Source organism: Physella acuta, unplaced genomic scaffold (genome assembly GCF_028476545.2).
Source record: "Physella acuta isolate Inbredline_101_S28 unplaced genomic scaffold, ASM2847654v3 ptg000604l, whole genome shotgun sequence".
NCBI classification, from domain to species: Eukaryota; Metazoa; Mollusca; class Gastropoda; family Physidae; genus Physella; species Physella acuta.
This window is the reverse complement of record NW_026732123.1, coordinates 234,732-253,873: the sequence shown is the minus strand read 5'-3', so window position 1 is coordinate 253,873 and position 19,142 is coordinate 234,732. Positions and strand designations below refer to the sequence as shown.

At 31.0% G+C, this 19,142-nt stretch overlaps 2 protein-coding genes across 6 annotated transcripts; one reads left to right on the top strand and one right to left on the bottom strand.

The window, feature by feature from the left end:
* Positions 1-764: 764 nt before the first annotated feature.
* On the bottom strand, positions 765-3,395 carry LOC131947685 (gamma-aminobutyric acid receptor-associated protein-like 2). The gene is made up of 4 exons (XM_059308957.1): positions 3,174-3,395; positions 2,570-2,625; positions 2,209-2,381; positions 765-1,788 (listed from the first exon to the last, which is right to left on the bottom strand). Exons 1-4 carry the CDS (start codon positions 3,205-3,207, stop codon positions 1,677-1,679), a joined length of 375 nt encoding a protein of 124 aa, XP_059164940.1. The 5' UTR covers positions 3,208-3,395; the 3' UTR covers positions 765-1,676.
* Positions 3,380-19,142, top strand: LOC131947682 (NEDD8-activating enzyme E1 regulatory subunit). 5 transcript variants are annotated; one of them, XM_059308949.1, is made up of 21 exons: positions 3,380-3,397; positions 6,422-6,540; positions 10,290-10,393; positions 10,492-10,552; positions 10,759-10,789; positions 11,093-11,164; positions 11,639-11,718; positions 11,994-12,103; positions 12,361-12,470; positions 12,671-12,733; positions 12,899-12,962; positions 13,069-13,160; positions 13,615-13,674; positions 13,911-13,971; positions 14,362-14,510; positions 16,290-16,322; positions 17,930-17,966; positions 18,162-18,248; positions 18,524-18,681; positions 18,775-18,845; positions 18,934-19,142. In XM_059308949.1, the coding sequence occupies exons 2-21, from the start codon at positions 6,485-6,487 to the stop codon at positions 19,091-19,093; spliced, it is 1,659 nt and encodes a 552-aa protein (XP_059164932.1). In that variant the 5' UTR covers positions 3,380-3,397; positions 6,422-6,484; the 3' UTR covers positions 19,094-19,142. The 5 variants fall into 5 exon arrangements, with proteins under 5 accessions (XP_059164932.1, XP_059164931.1, XP_059164935.1 ...); XM_059308948.1 differs by lacking the exon at positions 3,380-3,397 and adding an exon at positions 3,421-3,745; XM_059308950.1 differs by lacking the exon at positions 3,380-3,397 and adding an exon at positions 4,310-4,327.

Genomic DNA, 19,142 nt, shown 5'->3' with positions numbered 1-19,142 from the left:
TTAACAGAAAAAAATTAACAAACTGTACAATAGTTTATCCAGATACTGTTTATCAATATGGAAAAACTATGCTAAATGAATTTGTTTAAAACTTTTAGAATCTAAAAAATATTTTAGTTAGTTATAGCAATTTTAATTTAAATGATATTTACTAAACATAGCATCTCATTAATTAAATTACAAAAATATATTCAAAAAAAGAATTTTAAAGTCTGTAACCAGTGTAAATCAGTCACAGCAAGCTAGTTATTGAATAAAATATTTTTTAGCAAAGAAGAAAAACTTGGATCTACAGCTGATTTTGTTGCAGATAAAATGAGCATTTCTTCATTTGATTAAAATGTAGAGAGAAAAGTTTGAAAGGCTTGTGTACCCTGTTCATGTTAGCTAAATTTATCCAAGAGTGAAAAATACCAATGGTGTGTAAAACATCTTGTGTCAATAACAGGACAATACCAGGACGTTATTCAAGCAGAAGGGCAAAAATAAATTGACCACAAATGTTGATTTCGATAACTATTAATATCACATCACCATTGATAAAATCATAAAATCATTTAATATAGTACATAATAATGAGTAAAACAGAAATTTGTAATGATCAAAGTTTGTATAATCATTTAACTAAAAAAAAACATATAAACACCTCAAAATTATAAACGCATACTTGAAAAAGAAATACAAGATAATTATAATTAAAACTAAAAAACAAAAATAAACTAGTCAATAGAATAAATAAAAAACAAACAGTTATTCTAGTCAAGTTTGCATTTTTAAAAATAGCTTTTATTATTTTAAATGAATTGTTTAAAACTGTTAACAAATTAAGTATTCTAAAGCATTTATTTTACACATGTGGTTAAACAAATTACTCAATAGAATGATTAAATTATTGTGAGTCGGTAACTGGCTTCAAATTAGATGAGGTTTAGTTTTTTAAGGAATGGCACTTCTATGTGAATTACTTTACAAACTTCTTGTCTTTACAAAAATTGTAATTTCTGTGTGAAATTACAGAATATCTAAACCCAAATAAAAACGATGGCACATGATATCAAACTGAATCTATTCAAAGACTTTCTGACACAACCTCTTCAATGAAAGTTGCATTGCTTTTTGTTTTACTTAAAAATTAAGTGAAGAAAGGCATTTTAAAAATAACTAACTAATGTTAAAGTTGCAAAAAGACTCCCTTAACTTTTTTTTTTCCCAGGGACCATTGTGAAAAATAATTCAATTAATTTTAAAGAAAAAATGTTAACAACAAACTTATATGTGATAGTTTTGAGTTTCATAAATATCAGCAACAACTTAGCGGGTACATAATATGGCAACAGTTAAAAGTGAATAAATCACTACTGCACTGAAAAATGTGACAGAAAGAAATTATTTAATTTTACTTCTAATAATCTGGAATGTTAATCTCGCAATTTAAAATATGACATCACTAAATGAGTTTTAAATTAATACTAAGAAATAATATGAATGTTTTTTTTATATTACAAGCTACTTTTGGTCTTCAATGTATTGATAATAACGTCAAGCACTAATGTATTTTAAAAATGTTTATGCAAATAAAATCCCTGTTTTTGGCTTTAAGATTTGTCTGAATGGTAGCACACACTGCTACAAAAATTCTGTGTCCCAAAGGTGAGTCCTGATGGTAGTGCAGGCTGCTATAATAACTGTAGCTCTTCAGTGTCCCCAAACGTGTTCTCACCGCTGTATGCAATGTACAGAAACCCATCCTCATCTTTATGGTCCTCATAGATCTGACCCATACTTGCACTGGGAATTTCAACCGAAAAAAAAATATGGTAATTTTTTATTTTTACCACATGAGAAGGATTGGGTTATACAATAGAGCAACCTGTGGTGTCAACTAACAACAACAGAAACTGGGAAGTTAAAAAATAGTGGGAATTTGTATGCTGGCTTGAGAAAATGTGATTTCAATTTATAATAATTACAGTAACAGATATTAGAAATGGAGGATTATTTGAGGATGATATTCCAGGTGTGCACAAAGAGGTACTGAGATCCATGTGAGGTTCAAAATCAAGACCCTGGAATCAAATCTTTTGCAATCACTCTCTACACTATCGTACATTAATTTTCAGCACTTTAACTATCACAATGAGTTTAAATGTGTCTCTGTTATTTATATGAATTTATAAATGAAATATTTGTCAGGAAAATTATCTTTACCTTGACTGGGGTAATACTTTTCCAACAAAAAGAAAAATGGCTTTTTCAGATGGCAGTTGAATACGTTTGCGAATAATCCACATAAACTGGGCAACAGAGATGTCATTAGGGACAAGAAACTTCCTTTTGTCAATGTACGTTATATGAGACTTTGGATCTTTCTCAACAATTACCTGGAGAATAATGTAAAGAAATTATTTCTAATAACATGAAAATTGTTAATTTAAAATTTGGGATATTGTTGTGACTGATGATTAACTTTCCTAAAATCATACAACAAACACAAATATTTAAATAATCAAAGGATAAACCTCTGAACTTAAAAATAAAATTGAATTTATTCTCAAGAACCTTTACTTACAGGAATGCGCTCTGGATATTTGGTTCTTATCTTTCCTGATTCAAGCATTCTGTGCTCTTAAACAAAATAGAACATTTTCCAATTAACACATACAAAAAATGGAATTATTTTTATTAATAACTATGTCTGTTAGTCAATGTTCAACCTGCATTCGGAACCTAAAGCTACAACAAATAATGTGAGCATCAATCACTTAGACTTAGACTCTTAGACTTAACCAACAAAAGTTATTGCTGGAGATTTTCAACATTAAAATAGTACTAACAGCTAAATTCATACATAATTTCAGGTAATATAGAATTATGAGTTGTTAGGCCTACTTTTTTAAAATTTAAAAAGAGTTAAACATGGGTAAGCCAAGATCATAGTTTCTTTCAGGCATCACTTCAACACCCCCCCCCCCCCCCCACTTCTAAGATTTCTAGACTAGAAAAATGAAATTATCATACTAAAATAATCTAGATCTAGATACTTGGGTCTTATTTAATTTATAATTTATAGCCAACTACTGAATCATAAAATAAAAGGCCCATAAATTAAAACTAAAACAGAAGAAATGAATAAAAAAAAATTAAAACCACAAATCACAAAAAAAATATTTTACCGAACGTGTATTCTTCCTTGAATTTGAACTTCATGATAGCTATTAGAAATTATATCTCAGACCAAACTTATATAAGGCCTTGGCCTATTAGCTATTATTCAAGTAATTATGTTCTATAACGATATTTCAGATGAAGCACTTCATAAGTGTCAGCTGTAACTGACACCGTAGGTTTTGTTGTTGTTATTGTTTTGCGGCGTGTGACACACGAAAACGAGGCAAACGTAAGTTCCGGATATAGACTAGATCTATGCCTATGCCTTTTTAACTGGAAAAACATTACTTTTCAATGAATTCACACGAGTGGGTCTAATTTTGTTTACTAAAAAAGAATGAATAAATATAATGGAGAGTTAAAACGTCACTTTGCTGTTATTGCATTATTCCCACGAATGTGTTCATTTACGATAGTAACAATTTTAAATGGCTAGCGTAGTTCTGATTAGGGGTGGGGGAGGGTTGTTAAATATTTCACAATAAAGAATTAATGATTGATTAGTTAGGCCATATAGATCTACGCCTACTACAAATGGTAGTGAATTAGACTTGAGTTCTTTCAACTAGGCTAGTCTGTAAGTCCTACTTTTTTTTTTATTTCTATAATGACAAATTTTATTATTTTTTCGATTAGGCATAGGCCTATACAATTCATTTTTAAGTTTAAGCGCTATCTTAACTTTAAATCACAACTAATTACAACGTTTGTATGTGTTTCTGAAGACATATTTATTATTATTGTACTAAATTATAGTCAGTGTTTCTTCCAGACTTTTTTCTCCGAATTTTTTTTACATTTTTTTGGGGGGGGGGGGGTGGACTAACATCTACGAGGGGGCGGACACTGTTAAAAGTATATATTTTTCTTTATAAATTCCATTTCGTTTGGGATGCCTGGAGGAAACTCTGATTAAAGTAGGTCTACATTTAATATATATATATATATATATATATATATATATATATATATATATATATATATATATATATATATATATATATATATATATATATATATATATTAGCTATAATACACTTTGCCTCCCTTGTGTGTCTCTTTCCTATTTTTTTTTCTCCAAGAGAGACTTTTTTTATTACAACTTAATTAAACCTTTATAAACGATGAGGGCCTGAGAGATATTGTCCTAAGAAACAAGGTGAGAATTTTAATAAATATCGTGAGCCAATATGTCTGGGCTCTTTTGTCGGGGCTATTTTGATTGGTTCATTTTGTCGGGGGCCGTTTTGTCAACGGACATTTTTACGGTGCACCTCTATAAGTTAGGAACATTATATTTCCTCTTTCTTAAAGGGGATATAACCAATCTAGGTTGATGCTGTTGAATGTACGTAGAGTTTTTTTCCCTTAAAAATGTATAATAGCTACTTTAATAGCTACAGATTGGCTTAATTAACCTAAAATAATCGTTATCGCCATATAATTAATAATTAATTTTAAAACAGCAAATTCGAATCGATATTAGATCAAAACGTATTAATTTTCATTTTCAGGAGGTTGTAACAAACATAGAATATGAAATTGCATTAGTGGAAAAGAATTTACTTTTTATTACTTTGTTTTGGTGTTGGGAAAAAAAATAATTACATAATTAGCGGGGATTGATCAAGTGCAAATGTTGTAGGTATTTTACGGATAAGCTTGGAGTATTATAATTGTTCATTAAATTGAAACAGGCGCGTTCGTTTAAGTGAGTGCAAAAGACTATGAATAAGTTGGGGTACAATAGTCGTTCATTAAGCTAAAACAGGTGATTCCGCCCCGGGCGTTTATGTTCGCTTTAGTGTTTTCTTTGTGTTTAGGTGGGTTTGCGTTAGTGGTTGCGTTTTGATTTGGTTCGTTTTTGTTCTTTCTTTTTTCGTTTTTGTTTGTGTTTTTTTTTCTTTGGGTTTGTATTTGTGTTTTTGGTTGGTTTTGCGTTTGGATTTGGTTTGTTTTCGTTTGCTTTTTTGTTTGTTTTTTCTTTGTGTTGGTATTGGTGTTTGTTAGGTTTTTGTTTTCGTTTGTATTTGTAATTGTGTTAGCGTTATGTTTGCGTTTTGTTGTTTTGGTTTTGGTTGGTTGTGGTTTGGGTGGGCAATGCCGGGTTTATGATGATTACTAAACACACAGGTAATGGATGGTCTTTAACAGAAAGGTTTTTCACAGAAGCCAGAGCAGGGCCTGACCGGGACGGCTATATATATATATATATATATATATATATATATATATATATATATATATATATATATATATATATATATATATATATATATATATATATATATATATATATATCTTTTAATGCCGTAATGCCTTAAAATGTCTATATGAAGGTCTACATGTAGGCCTATGAGATTTATTTTTTTTAATTAATGTAACGATCTTTATACCAAGCGTTAGAAGCAAAATGTATTTTAAGGATTACTGGCGCGATCAATGCTTAAATTTAACCAAATTGGTGTAGACCATGATCTAGTATATGTATCTAAAAATAATGTTTATTAATATTTTACTGCATTTTAAGATTTTTACTTTCTCGTATATACGAAGTATAGAGAAAGTCTTGTAATCGTGCAAAAAAAAATCGAGATTTTTGCACATCTCGACGTTTTACATCTCACTGATACGGAAAAACATAATTTTGCAATCTTGTCCGTATGTCTGTGTGTGTGTGTGTGTGTGTCCGTGTGTAAACACGATAACTTGAGTACCGTTACAGCTAGGTTGATGAAATTTCATATATAAGTATTTTATCAAAATCGTAAATCCGTATCAACTTTTGAGCGATTTCCGATAACCGGAAGTGGTACTTTTTATACTTTGAATTTTTCAAAAGCCTATAACTTGGGTACTATTTCAGATAGATAAATGAAATTTGATATGTAAGTAAAAGATCTAATTCTCTACCTTCTGTCAAATTTTGAGTAATTTCCGTTTACCGGAAGTACTTATTTACGCTATTTCTGATTTCTCAAAAAAACGCATGTAAATTTATAAAGTACTAATAATATTGCGCACTATTATGCACATCTTTATATAGCGTTCACTTGGTGTGCATTTCTTTTTTCTACGAGATTATATTCTATTTTTAAAAGTTTGAGTATTTAAAATGGATTAAAAATCATGTCTAGAAGTCTATATCCCTAGTTGCCATCCCCCGTAGTGTTATATTAGAATATTCGAGAAAGTTTAGGGGAGATCACTCCCGGTTTATTAATTTTATTGCATTTTTTTTTTATTTTTGCAGGGAAGCTACTCTGTTTAAACAAACAGCGAAATTCCGATTCTAATAATAGAATCCCCAAAGAAAATGGCGACGAAACTTACCGGGCTAGACAAAAACAATAAATATGACCGACAGTTGAGGTATATTAAAACAAGCCTAGATCTAGAGCTACATAGTTATTCAAATAGATTATATTTGTCCCCATCAATAATTCATGAATAATTAGATTCTACCCTTTAAAAAATGTCCTATCAATTTCAAATTCTTGATTAAAAAAATCTAGCCCCCCCCCCCCCCCCCACTAAGACTGTGACAAAGTTTCACTAAGTCTAAAGTCTAAGACCTAAGAAAGAACAGAAAGAAGCATTTTTTTTTAGAATAGAAGCTGAAGTAGATCTAGAATCTAGAGATCTAAATTCAAGTAGAAATCTAGGCTAAATTATAGATCTAGATTCTTAATCTAGAGCTAGACTACTCCTACTTACTCTTCTAGTAAGTAGGGCCTATAGGCCGGTAAAACTCCATTTCAGCGTATTTTATTCTCCGTTGCTTGTTTACCTCCAGTTGAGCGTATTTTATTATAATAACCGAAACACACCAAAACATTAGAAAAACACGATTTATTTTTTGTATTGTATTTCTTTTTTCACAAATGAATAAAATGAATGTTTAAAAAACACGACTTATTTATTTGTATTGTATTTTTGTTTTAACAAATGAATAAAAAACAACAAAGAGACTGACTGAAGTGCTTTGTTTGTTGGTTACAAAAATAGAGATGCACACTTTGTACAATTAAGTGTTCCAATTTCAACTAAACTGAATAAAGTATTAAAAGGCACAATGATGCTGCCGAAGGGGGGGGGGGGGTGGAATTTGGTGAGGGATGGCTTGGAGTGTTAGAGAAAGTGTGACAACTCACGTTGTCATTTAAAACAAAAATAATGTTAGAGGTCGTCCATAAATGACGTCACACTCGTAGGGGGAGGGGGGGGGGGTAATTTTGTGACGGTGTGTGATGAGGGGGGGGGGGGGGGGGGGGTTCAGATGGTGCTACGTCATTTTGGGGGGGTCTTGCTTTTTGTGACGACACGCTTTTTTTACGATTTTTACCTCCCCCCTCCCCTCCGTTACACGTCGTCACAAAAAGTCAGACCCCCCCCCCTAAAATGACGTCACACCTCAGCCTACAACCCCCCCCCCCCCTCAAAATTTCTGTTGAATTTTCCTAAAACATCGATAATTTTTCCAAAATCTTGTCAGAACTCTGTAAACTTTGAGTATTTTGATCAATTCATATTACAATTTATTAAAAACCGTTTTCTAAAACGTGAAATAACGGCTAAAACTTGTTTTTCTAACATTGCTTTTTTATAATGCAAAAAAGGGACGTCACACCATCTGAAACCCCACCCCCTCCCCCTCATTACACACCGTCACAAAATTGCTGACCCCCCTCTCCCTTACGAGTGTGACGTCATTTATGGACGACCCCACATCAATTTTTTTTAAAAGTCAGAAATTTACTCATACAAAAAAGGGATGGATGGTAGATTTACTATGAATTTAAATAACATACAACTCTATAGTAAAATATTTTTTTCAGTTTTAGCAAAACTGTCAAATTAAAAAACACAGAGTTTGTACATTTATTGCATAAATACAAAAATATAAAACAGAATGATTAACAGTGTATCGGTTTCACCATGAGACAAATGCCTTTTTTTTAAATACAATACAAATAAACAAGTCGTGCTTTTTAAATATTCATTTTTATTCATTTGCTAAAACAAAAATACAATACAAAAAATAAATCGTGTTTTCCTAATGTTTTGGTGTGTTTCGGTTGTTATAATAAAATACGCTCAACTGGAGGTAAACAAGCAACGGTGAATAAAATACGCTGAAATGGAGTTTTACCCTATAGGCCTATAGATTCTAGTTATTCTAAACTAGTTTTGAAGTTTTCTCGGCAGTAATCTTAGGCCTAAAATTCCTAAATTAAATAAATATTAAATCTAGATCTGAGATCTAAAAACTAGAATCCTAGGTCTAAAAACTGAATGATTCTAATAATCTAATTCTAGACTTTGATTTTACAATTTAGTTAATAGATTTAGATCTAGAATAATATAGTAGCTTTTCTTACTAAATCTAGAATTTACCCAAATTTCAAATTAAACATGACTACTGAATGATAGACATCCATATTTAATCCATTAGGGACTAATTTTGAAGTTTTTAGTTCGTTTTAAACTAAATTACTTAATTTAATATTTATTGACACTCACTGCCATGGACAACACATCTCTCCATGACAACTCTTCTTACCCCTGAAGGCACTTGAAGCTAAAGAGAACCACAAATGCGGTTAGACTTTTTAAGTGGCCATGTACCCAGAGTTCCCCACTAGTGATCATCAAATAGCGGTCACGTGGTCAAAAAAATAAAAAAAATTTGGTTGTCATTTTTTGGCCACTCTTATTAAAAAAAGGGTTGAAGATATTTGATTTATTTTTTCATAGAATGATAAAACTAATAATGCTTTACTAGGGATAGGGAGATCTATATTTAAAAAGTTATATTATTTTGAATGACACCGACTTTAAATTTAGCCTACATTCCCCAAAGCAATTTCTGAAAATGCTTTTCTGGCATATTTAGCCTTGCCACCTATAGCATGTTTTTATAACGTGAAAACCCGCCATTTTACTCGTGATAAACATTTTTAAAAGTAATTCTAAGAAGGTCTCTGGAACTAAGTCGAAAAACTCGCCGGAAGTCATGGTCCGATCCTTACGCCATGTTCTGGTTAGCAACCAAGGACGCTTTTAAGTTAGTGAGCCTCCCTATAATATAGCGATGAGATTTTAGAATTTATTTATTAGATCAGCCTAGAAGACGGTCTAGATCAGGGGTCTCCAAACTAGGGCCGAAGGCGGCCCGCGATGTCATCTCATTCGGCCTGCAGAGATCTTTTTGTCCACGGAAAAACCGTTTGATGGTGATGGCTGAGGAACTTTGCCCAATAAAATCAAAGACATGCCTGGAAGAAACTTGCACCCAAACTGAAATTTAATAGTTAATGCGACCCTCGGATTAAAAAGTTTGGAGACCCCTGTTCTAGATCAATAAAGATCAAGATTCTAAAATTCTAGATTCTAGAGTAAAATCAAAATGATACTTGATTGTAAATGTCTGTGGGATCGTAAATGTCTCTACCTAGCGGTAGAGAGCTTGACTGCTAACCTGTAAGTCTCGAGTTTGAATCCGGGTTCTAGTCAATAGACCGTCCTTGAGTCCACCCAAATCTGATGGGTACCTAACTCACATGAACGACTGTCACTATAATACTACTTCTTATCCATAGCTCAATGGATAGCCCAGGGGAGTCGGCGAATGCGCTTAATTCAGCTTATTATTCAAAGTCTATCGCACTGTTTAAAACTAGGCGCCATAGCGCTCATGGGTATGGGGTGCAAAATTGCACCCTGCTGGGGCACGCCCTTGCAAAATTGAAATTTTTCTTTCACAGAAATCTCCCCAGGTGTATTCTCAACAACTTCCCAAAGCTCCATGGTGATGGGATGAAATAGACAATTGAAGTCTGACAAAATATATTAGGAGGGTTTCATCAGTGTTTTATCTATTATATTGTCTCAGACTCCTGACCTCACTTTCAAAAACTGAGTTTTTTAAATGTAAACAATGCCTGGGCTTGGATCATATTTATTGGGTCACTGGTTTACCTACACTATCATCCAGCACGACATGGGGCATATTATATGAAAGCCTTGAGTGCATTTTTTTGTTTTTTAAATGCTTGCTCTAATTTTTTATTTTATTGTTGTAATTAATATTGTAACAGAGATTAGAACAATTGTTTCAGACTCTGGGGAGACCATGGACAAGCATCTTTGGAGACATCTAGAGTCTGCCTAATTAATGCATCTGCAACTGGCACAGAAATTATGAAAAATCTGGTTCTGCCAGGTAGGCTGATATAATTTTTTAGAATAAGCTGGACACAATATGAAATACTCTGTTTGGCCTCACAGTAATTAATTTAAAAAGCTTTTTTTATTTTTTAGGTATTGGCTCTTTCACAATAGTTGATGGAAACAAAGTTCAAGGGGAAGATGTTGGAAACAAGTGAGTTGTATTTGATTTTAACTTAAAAACAAAATGACAATTCTTTAATAAAATGGTTAGCCAAACTTCTCATATACTTTATTTCTGTTATTCTCTTATTTCATTAAAGAAATATTTTAGCCATATTTTTTAAAAACATTTATTCATAATGTTTATATTGCTATTGAATACTCATAAAATTTAATTATTTATTTTTAAATTTTCAGTTTCTTCTTAACTGTTGATTCAATTGGTAAAGTGAGTAAAAATTATAAATGTTTTTGTTACACCACAATTACACATAGGTGATATTTAATATACATATCTAGAAATCAAATCCTACACTTTTACTAAATCTCTCCTTAGTACTAAACCATATACCAAGTGCCCGGGTATTTACATGATACAAAAGAAATACTAAATTTGTATATACCTTTGCATTTTATATTTTACATTAAACACTGTTTCTCTTATGAAATACTATTTTTTTTAACTTGATTATAACTTGATGTCATAAAGTTTGATTAAAATTTAGATTTTTTAAAACTTGTATCCATGCAGTCACGGGCTCAGACTGCCACAGAGTTACTCAGTGAACTCAATGAGGATGTTTCAGGAGATTTCTTAGAAGAAGTAAGGTCATTATTTATATAATAAGTAGTAGGAGATGTAGTTCTTGGAAGAATGCAGGTCATTATTTATTCATTAGGAATTTTAGTTGTAGTGTCTTAGAAGAAGAAAGGTCATTATTAGGATCTTGTCCAGGCAGAAGTAATATCATTATTTATATATAAGGCTCTAGTAGATGTAGTGTCTTGGAAGAAGTAAGGTCATTATTTATCTATTAGAATCTTGTAGATGTAGTTGGATGATAGTGAAACTTGAACCCAAAAGCACACACATTGAGTTTAAGAATTACAGTAAAATATTAATGGGTGAAATAAGCTGATTCCCAAAGTTTGTGTGCTTCTTTTTAATACCCTGGTGACTAAAGCTCTCATATGCTAGTATAAATTATCTTACAGCTTATAGTATTTATCAGCTCAGACTGAAATACACTGTTTTTGTAAAAAGTTATTTATGGCGTATATAATTTTTTTTTTACAGAATGTGGATGACCTCATTGAGAAAAATCCCTCATTTTTTTCATCATTCACTGCTGTGATTGCAACCCAGCTTTCTGAAAAGTAAGATTTATAAACTTAGGGAAAACTCCACAGAAAAAATTGATAGTTAACTAACAAAAATCCCATTTTAAGATGTCCATGCTTATTGAGTTGTAAAAAAACGTCTAAATGTTTGCTTCTCAAGATTTCTTCCTTATCATTTTGCACACTAGACTTTTTCCTAAAACAAACAAATAAAAAATATACATCTGAATGTTTCATGCCTAAGCTTTGTCAAATTACATTTTGTCTATCTAAACTAATAAATCTAAGGCTGATAAAACTTTTTCTTTCAGAACTTTGCTAGAGCTTGGTAGAGTTTTGTGGGAAAGAAACATACCTCTAATTATCTGTCGCTGCTATGGTTTTATTGGGTACTTAAGAATTGTCATCAAAGAGCACACTGGTAAGGAATAATACAATCTAAATTACAGCTACATATTTATTGTTTCATACAAGCTTAACATTGTTATAAAATAATGTTATACCGTCCATGTTCTTCATTCAAAGTTCATTTTCAAATAATTAAACTTTATTTCAAATATTTTGAAAAGTTAATTTGAAATATTTTTATCATACCAGTTTTAAATGGAGAACTTACCTTATACTAATATAACTTTATTAAAAAACGTTTTATTAGCAGTATAAAATTATTTTACCCAGTGATAGAGTCGCATCCTGATAACACCCATGAAGATCTTAGACTAGACAGGCCTTTTGCAGGACTGAAGAATTATTGTGACTCTCTAGACCTCACAGCTATGACTAAAAAGGTCTGAATTGTATTTTATATATGTATCCAGAACCTGTACTTTCATGAAATACAAACTTTTGTTTCAATCCATTGTCTAGCATTTTGAAATATGGATATTGTAAGATGCCAGAGGTTATTTTATATATTGTGATGTTCTATATTTATAGTCGGCTACTGACATGAACTTCATAACAGAACTTCTGTTTCTGTATTTTTCAGGAGCACAGTCATACACCATGGCTGGTTTTGTTGTACAAATTTCTAGAAATCTGGAAAGAAAAGGTAAGCACTTAAATTTTTAGTCATCTGTAGTATTTAACACCTTAAATTGATGTTTCAAAGTTTGACCGTTAATGTATTATCTGTATTAAATACTCATTGCAAAAATAAATGTTTTTTTTTTATTTGAAATCATTTGGTGTTAATGTTTTTTTTTTTAATTTCTAGAATAATGGAAAACTACCCTGCAACTATTCCGAGAAAAATTCATTAAAAGAACTTTTAAAAGGAGGTAAAAAAATATTTTCTTTGTGTAGTAGAAAAAGGAATATTGCAAATATTAACTGATTTTTTTAGGTTGTAGGTATTCTTAGCTTATTGCTATTTTGTTTTTCTAGGCATGAGATGCAATGAGGAGGGTATCCCGGAAGATGAAGAAAATTTTGATGAAGCAATAAAGAGTGTCAATTCAAGTCTCCATGCAACTTCAGTGAGTGTTATAAAATATGCTGGTAGAAAATACTAACATTACCTGCAGCTCAATCAGTTTTACCGTATATAATTCATTATCATCTTTTCCCATTTGTGCCCAAGACACATGGTGCAAATGAAGTAGAGTTCATCTGTTTCAGAGACCTTGGCATACAGGGGCAAAGTGTGGTCAGCATTCTGCCTAGCTGACTTAGTTTCCCTAACATGAGTCAGGTACCCATCAGAGCTGGATGGACTCAGGAACGTCCTACAGACTCAAGTCCAGGGTCCAAATTTGAGACTTATGGGTTAGAAGTTGATAGCTTTACCATGAGACCACGCCATCCCCTACCTGATATATGTATATTTTCTTTCCATGAACAATGAAGTTGTTACATTTTTTCAATGATTAGTGTTGCCAGATTTTTTTTTTTTATTGCCTGATTTAAAATTGTTTTTTTTTTAAAATTCAGATACCTTCTGAGATTCAAGCTCTATTTAATGATCCTGCTTGTCTCAATCTCAATTCAGAGGTTTGTAGTAATTAATTGATTTTAGTAATTAATTAATTTTAGTAATTAATTGATAGGACAAATTGGAAGTATCTACATTAAATTTTAAAGCAGATTTATCTATTGGTTATAGTTGTTTTCTATCCTTACTAGGGTAATGATTTATTTTTTCCCTTCTGAATATTGTCTTGTTTAGTCTTAAATTATTTTCCTCCCCCCGCACTATTAATTCTTTTATATTTTTAAAACTGTTTCAGAGTAAAAATTTCTGGATTTTGGTTCGCGCATTAAAAGAATTCACAGAGAATGAAGGGAATGGTAAATATATTTTACAAATTTTAGTTCATCGCTAGTTTATTATTTATAGTATTCAATAAGAACAAAAATAATATTAAGTACAATATTCTATCTTTAAGGTATTGGACTTTTGTGTGAAAATAACACAATGGGAAATATATTTTTAATTTCACATATATGATTATTTTTTTCTGTCTAACAGATATTTTAACTCTTGAAGTTTACACCTTCATATAGTAACTTCAGGCTAACTGATAACACTTTATATTTTTTTAATTTAATTATTTTGGCTCTATCAGTTTACACCTTAATCTTTGGTTAAATTATTCTGTCATTCTTCATCTAATACAGTTTTTTTTTTACTTATTGGTAACCTGTCATTCTTCATCTAATACAATATTTTACTTGTAGGTTCCCTGCCCCTGCGTGGTTCCATCCCTGACATGACTTCTGACTCTGAGCGCTATATTCAGCTACAGACTGCGTACAGGGACCAAGCAGAAGTTGATGCTGCAGCTGTCACCAGGCATGTTCACTCCCTGCTACACAGCATCGGTCGGGTAAGAGAGGTAGCTTTAATCCCTCGCTGCTTACAATAATTTAGAACAACAATATGCTGTGTGTCAGTATTAATTAGCCAGTTCTAGCTGTAAAGCCTAATTTTTTTATAAAATGCTTATTCTTTGTTTGTTTGTTTTATCCAGCTTCTGCAACTCATTAATTAATTTTTAATTGGTAATCGCTGATCTCTGCTAATATAATCAAATTTCCGCTCAAGGAAGTGAGGGCTAGAAATATTATTCACTCCCATATGCTTAATGTTTGTTATGGAGTAAACATTTGTATATACTAAATTAAGTTAACAATGAAAATGATTTGTTAATTGCTGACAGATTTGCTAGTTTTCTGCCCTGCTAGAATCAGTAAACTGTTTTTTTTTTAAATATTTATTTTATTCAATGGGAAAGTAATCTGTCATGCATGTTTAATGCAAATTAAATTACATCCTTGTATTGAACTTGCCTTTGTTCTCATTTCTGGGTTTCGTAAAAAGGAATGGCTTCAAATCTGATTTGTAAGCAGAATTATAACCCCATCAGCTAAATACAAAAGAAACTGAGGTCATTTGACAAACAGCTTTTGGGCAAAATATTTTCTTTTCTATTTTTTTAATCTAGGAGGTTTTTTTTAAAAATCTTATACAGTTGGCAGTAACAAAAAATAAACAGCTTGATTTTTTAGTAGCATATTATTGTTGCTGTTTCAGAATGCATGAACCTTGTCATTTCTGTATTGTATCTTTTTGATGTTATTTAAGAAATTTGTAGTGACAGTACTTCTTCCAGATTTCTGCAATAATAAATTTGGTACTAGAACTTTCTAGTCATTCCCTTTCCTGTGACTTTAGTGGCTTTGTTATGTGTTAATGTTTCTCTCCTGTTGGTTACTGTATTAGAAAATGACTTTCAAACATGCAATCACAATTAAGTCTGGATTAGTAAAGAGAGGCTCCTGGAGTGTTAAAAAGCTTTTAACATTTTGCATAATTTTAATTTTATTTTTGTTTATATTCAGATAGTTACTTGTCACAATATATGTCTTTTCTCATTGTTTTGTGTTTTGGATGAACAATTCAGCTAACCTTTAAAAAGTAGTTCTGCATAATTTATTCCCACAAAAGGTTATGGCTTGACTTGTCCCAATTTACCTTTTTCCCCAAGCTTGACCTGTTTTCACCTGTCGGGTGTGTCCAGTATTTTGATTGAGGCCAGCATGTATAAACAATTCATTCACATTTTTTTTTTCGGCTACCAGAAATCTACATATAAGTCATTTTATTTTGTTTCAACTTCATGTCTTAAAATAACAGATGTTTCAGGAAGAGGATGCAGGTCTAAAGGTTCCTTAGAAGTTACACCAAATTTTTTAAAGTTAAAGTGTAAAAAGGGAATTTTTTGACATGGCAATTTATAGCACTTTAATAAATATGATCATTTAAACATTTATACAAGTAGCTTCTAAATCATCTTGTATGTTTTTTCAGATCGGATTGAGTTTTATATAATGTTATTTTTAATTTGTTATCATCAGAATGAGTTGTATTTCATTTTTTAAAAAAAAACCAATTTCATGATCATGCATTTTGCATTAATACTCTATCTAATTTTTTAAATTAAAAGTTTTAAGACATTACAATAATGTATTCCATAAAGTTAAACTAAAGTTCATTTTAAATTTTAATAAAACAACTAAACTGTGTTGTTGACCAGTTTTGGTTTTTCTTTTGATGAAAGTAAAATTAAACAACTGGTTACAACTGGATTACATTTCTCTTGTAGGAGGAACCTCTGGACCCTGATCCAACTCGAAAGGTACAGCACTGTTTAACCCCGTTGCATTATGGTTCATTACTCTTTCCCTAATTAATCATCCCACTGTAAGGGGACTTGTTGTTGCTTTAGCACATTCTGTTGATTAATATTTGTTTTATTTTATTGTGTGTACTGCTTATAAATAACAATACATAAAGTTGATAAAGAGGTAATTACTTTGTCAAGTTACGGAATCCAAGTTTCCTTTACTTTTAAATTGAATGGATAAAAAAAATTACCAAATTGCAACTGATTAAAAATATATACACATCTCAAATTTAAAAAAAAAGATAATTGAAATGCAATGGAATTAGATAATTTAAAGGTGAATATATCATTATAATAAAAGGAATAGAAATCTATGGACTTTTTAAATGTAATTTTTAAAAACTGCAGTTGTGCAATATTTTATAAGATTTTTCTAAAAGTCATTTTATTGCAGATAAAAATTAGCATAAAATAGCCTACTTATAAAACAAGTAATTGTTTTTTAATTAACATTGGAACAGTGAATATTTTGTGTTGTGTTTGGAAATTTACCTGTAAAAGTAAGAATTGCTTTGTATATCACCAGGAAAAAAAATCTTTGAAAATAATTGATACTCTTGTGGTGCTGAATTCTGATTTAAGCTCTGATTTTCTGATACGACCTATCTTTTGAACTGTTTGCAATTTTGCTTGTTTTAAGTACTGAATGTGTAGAATAACTCATTAGCACATTATTATTCATCAGACATGTTTCTTAACACCATATTAAATATTGACACAAAATAATGCATCATCTTAGCTGGTACCGGTACCTTAACAGGATTCATTGTTTGCGCCATAAGTAGCGATATATTTTTGTTTGATGAAAATAATTTTGATTTTAAAAAGCTGAAAAGTGTTTTAGCCAAATGTTTGGAAACCATCTGTTATGAAGGATGGTGTAATCATCTTTACTGCAATGGTTAGGAGGATTTCAGATTTTATCAAGTGTTTAATTAAGAGGTCCTGATAACTATTTGCTTAAAAATTGAAAGATTTATAATTTAAAAAAAAATGCTTTGTCTTACTCCTCCTTGCATGCTTCACCGTGGTTTATCATCTGTAAATATTATTTTAAATGGAGAATAATAGACATTAATGAAACAGGCATAACACTCTTTAAAAACTAACAGATTTTTATTAAAAAACAAACATTTGCTTCAATGTTTGTTTTTCCTAAAACTCTTGCTGCATAAAATGTAAAACACATCTCCTACTAGAATTTCTAGTGTCATAACAATGTTTCAGGAGATATGCTAATTATGCATGTTTATATTTTATTTATTTCCTCGTGGGGGTGTTAGTGTTTCCTATCCTTTTGTTTAACCTTTTCATGACCTGTCATTTATTTTTGTACTGACTTCAAATTATAATACATTTTTACTGGCAAAATTGAGTTTTGCACTAATTTTCTTAAGTAAACATATTAAATAATTACTAGTAAAATGTTGAGGTGATTTTTTTTGCATAACCATAAACCTAACAAGAAACTAGGGTCTGACACACAGCATAATACAATTTAGTTGGCTAGTAAGAATGTCTGCATCTATTTCTTACTTTCATGATTTCTTTCTGAACAGCCTGGAACTATAACAGATTCTGAAATAAAGACATTTTGTAAGTAGCACTGTGTATTAAAAAATAAATATTTTTTTATTAAGTTGATTATTTAAAGAATTTTTGTCAGTTTATAGGCCTACTTTTTTTACAATATCTCTTAAAATTATAAAGTTCAACTACTCATACGACAAATATTGTGAGTTGCCTAGTTTTGTACTGTGAAAACAATGAAGGTCTGCTGGTGTGTTTTAGGTCGCAATGCTGCATTTCTGAGGATTCTCAGATGTCGCAGTCTACAGAATGAATATGAGATTGCTACTGCTAACATTGAGGAGCTGGGTAATTGTTTTCTTACACTCATACATCAATTCAGCTTGGTGATTATATTCATATTTGTGGAAATCATGCAACTTTTCTAGAAAAAATTAAAGATCGAATAATTAAATTAAAAATCAGTCTACTGTTTAAATTTTTGTTTATTGTGTGAGGTGGGTGTCTCTTTATCTCAACATTTCTCCTATGATAGTATAAATTCTAGATGCAATATTAAGAAGAAAAATACTAGGCCTACACATTTTGGTTACCCTATACTGATACTTATGTTAATTTTTTAGGACGTCACATGATGGCAGAAGAGGAAGATCCTAGTGATGAAGGAGATGATACTGTGCTCTATATTTTACTGCGAGCAGCTGATAAATTCTTTGCAGAGTACAACAGATACCCAGGCTATTTTGACAACACAGTTGACGCTGATATTCCCAAGCTTAAGGTCCAACACATTTTTCAAACTAATAATTTAAAAAATGTTTTTTTTTTAAACTTTCAAATTTAATTTTTCTTTACAAGTATTAACTTTTTGCAGACATGTTTAAACAAGCTTATTCATGACTGGGGACTGAATTCAACTATTAAGGATGATTATGTCCATGAAATGTAAGCACTTTTTATTTATTGTAGCCTATTTGTGTAATCTTAACAGTGTTTCTCCTAGAGATTGATCATCCATTTTTTTCTCTGACAGATGTAGATATGGAGCTTCAGAGTTACACACAATATCTGCATTCATGGGTGGTGTTGCTGCACAAGAAGTTATCAAGGTGGTGACTGGGCAGTTTCTACCAATTAACAACACATTCATTTATAATGGGCAGCGACAGACTTCCACCACTGTTATTTTATAATTTAAAAGTTAATTTTATTAAAATGTAGAAATAAATGTAAGAAATAAGC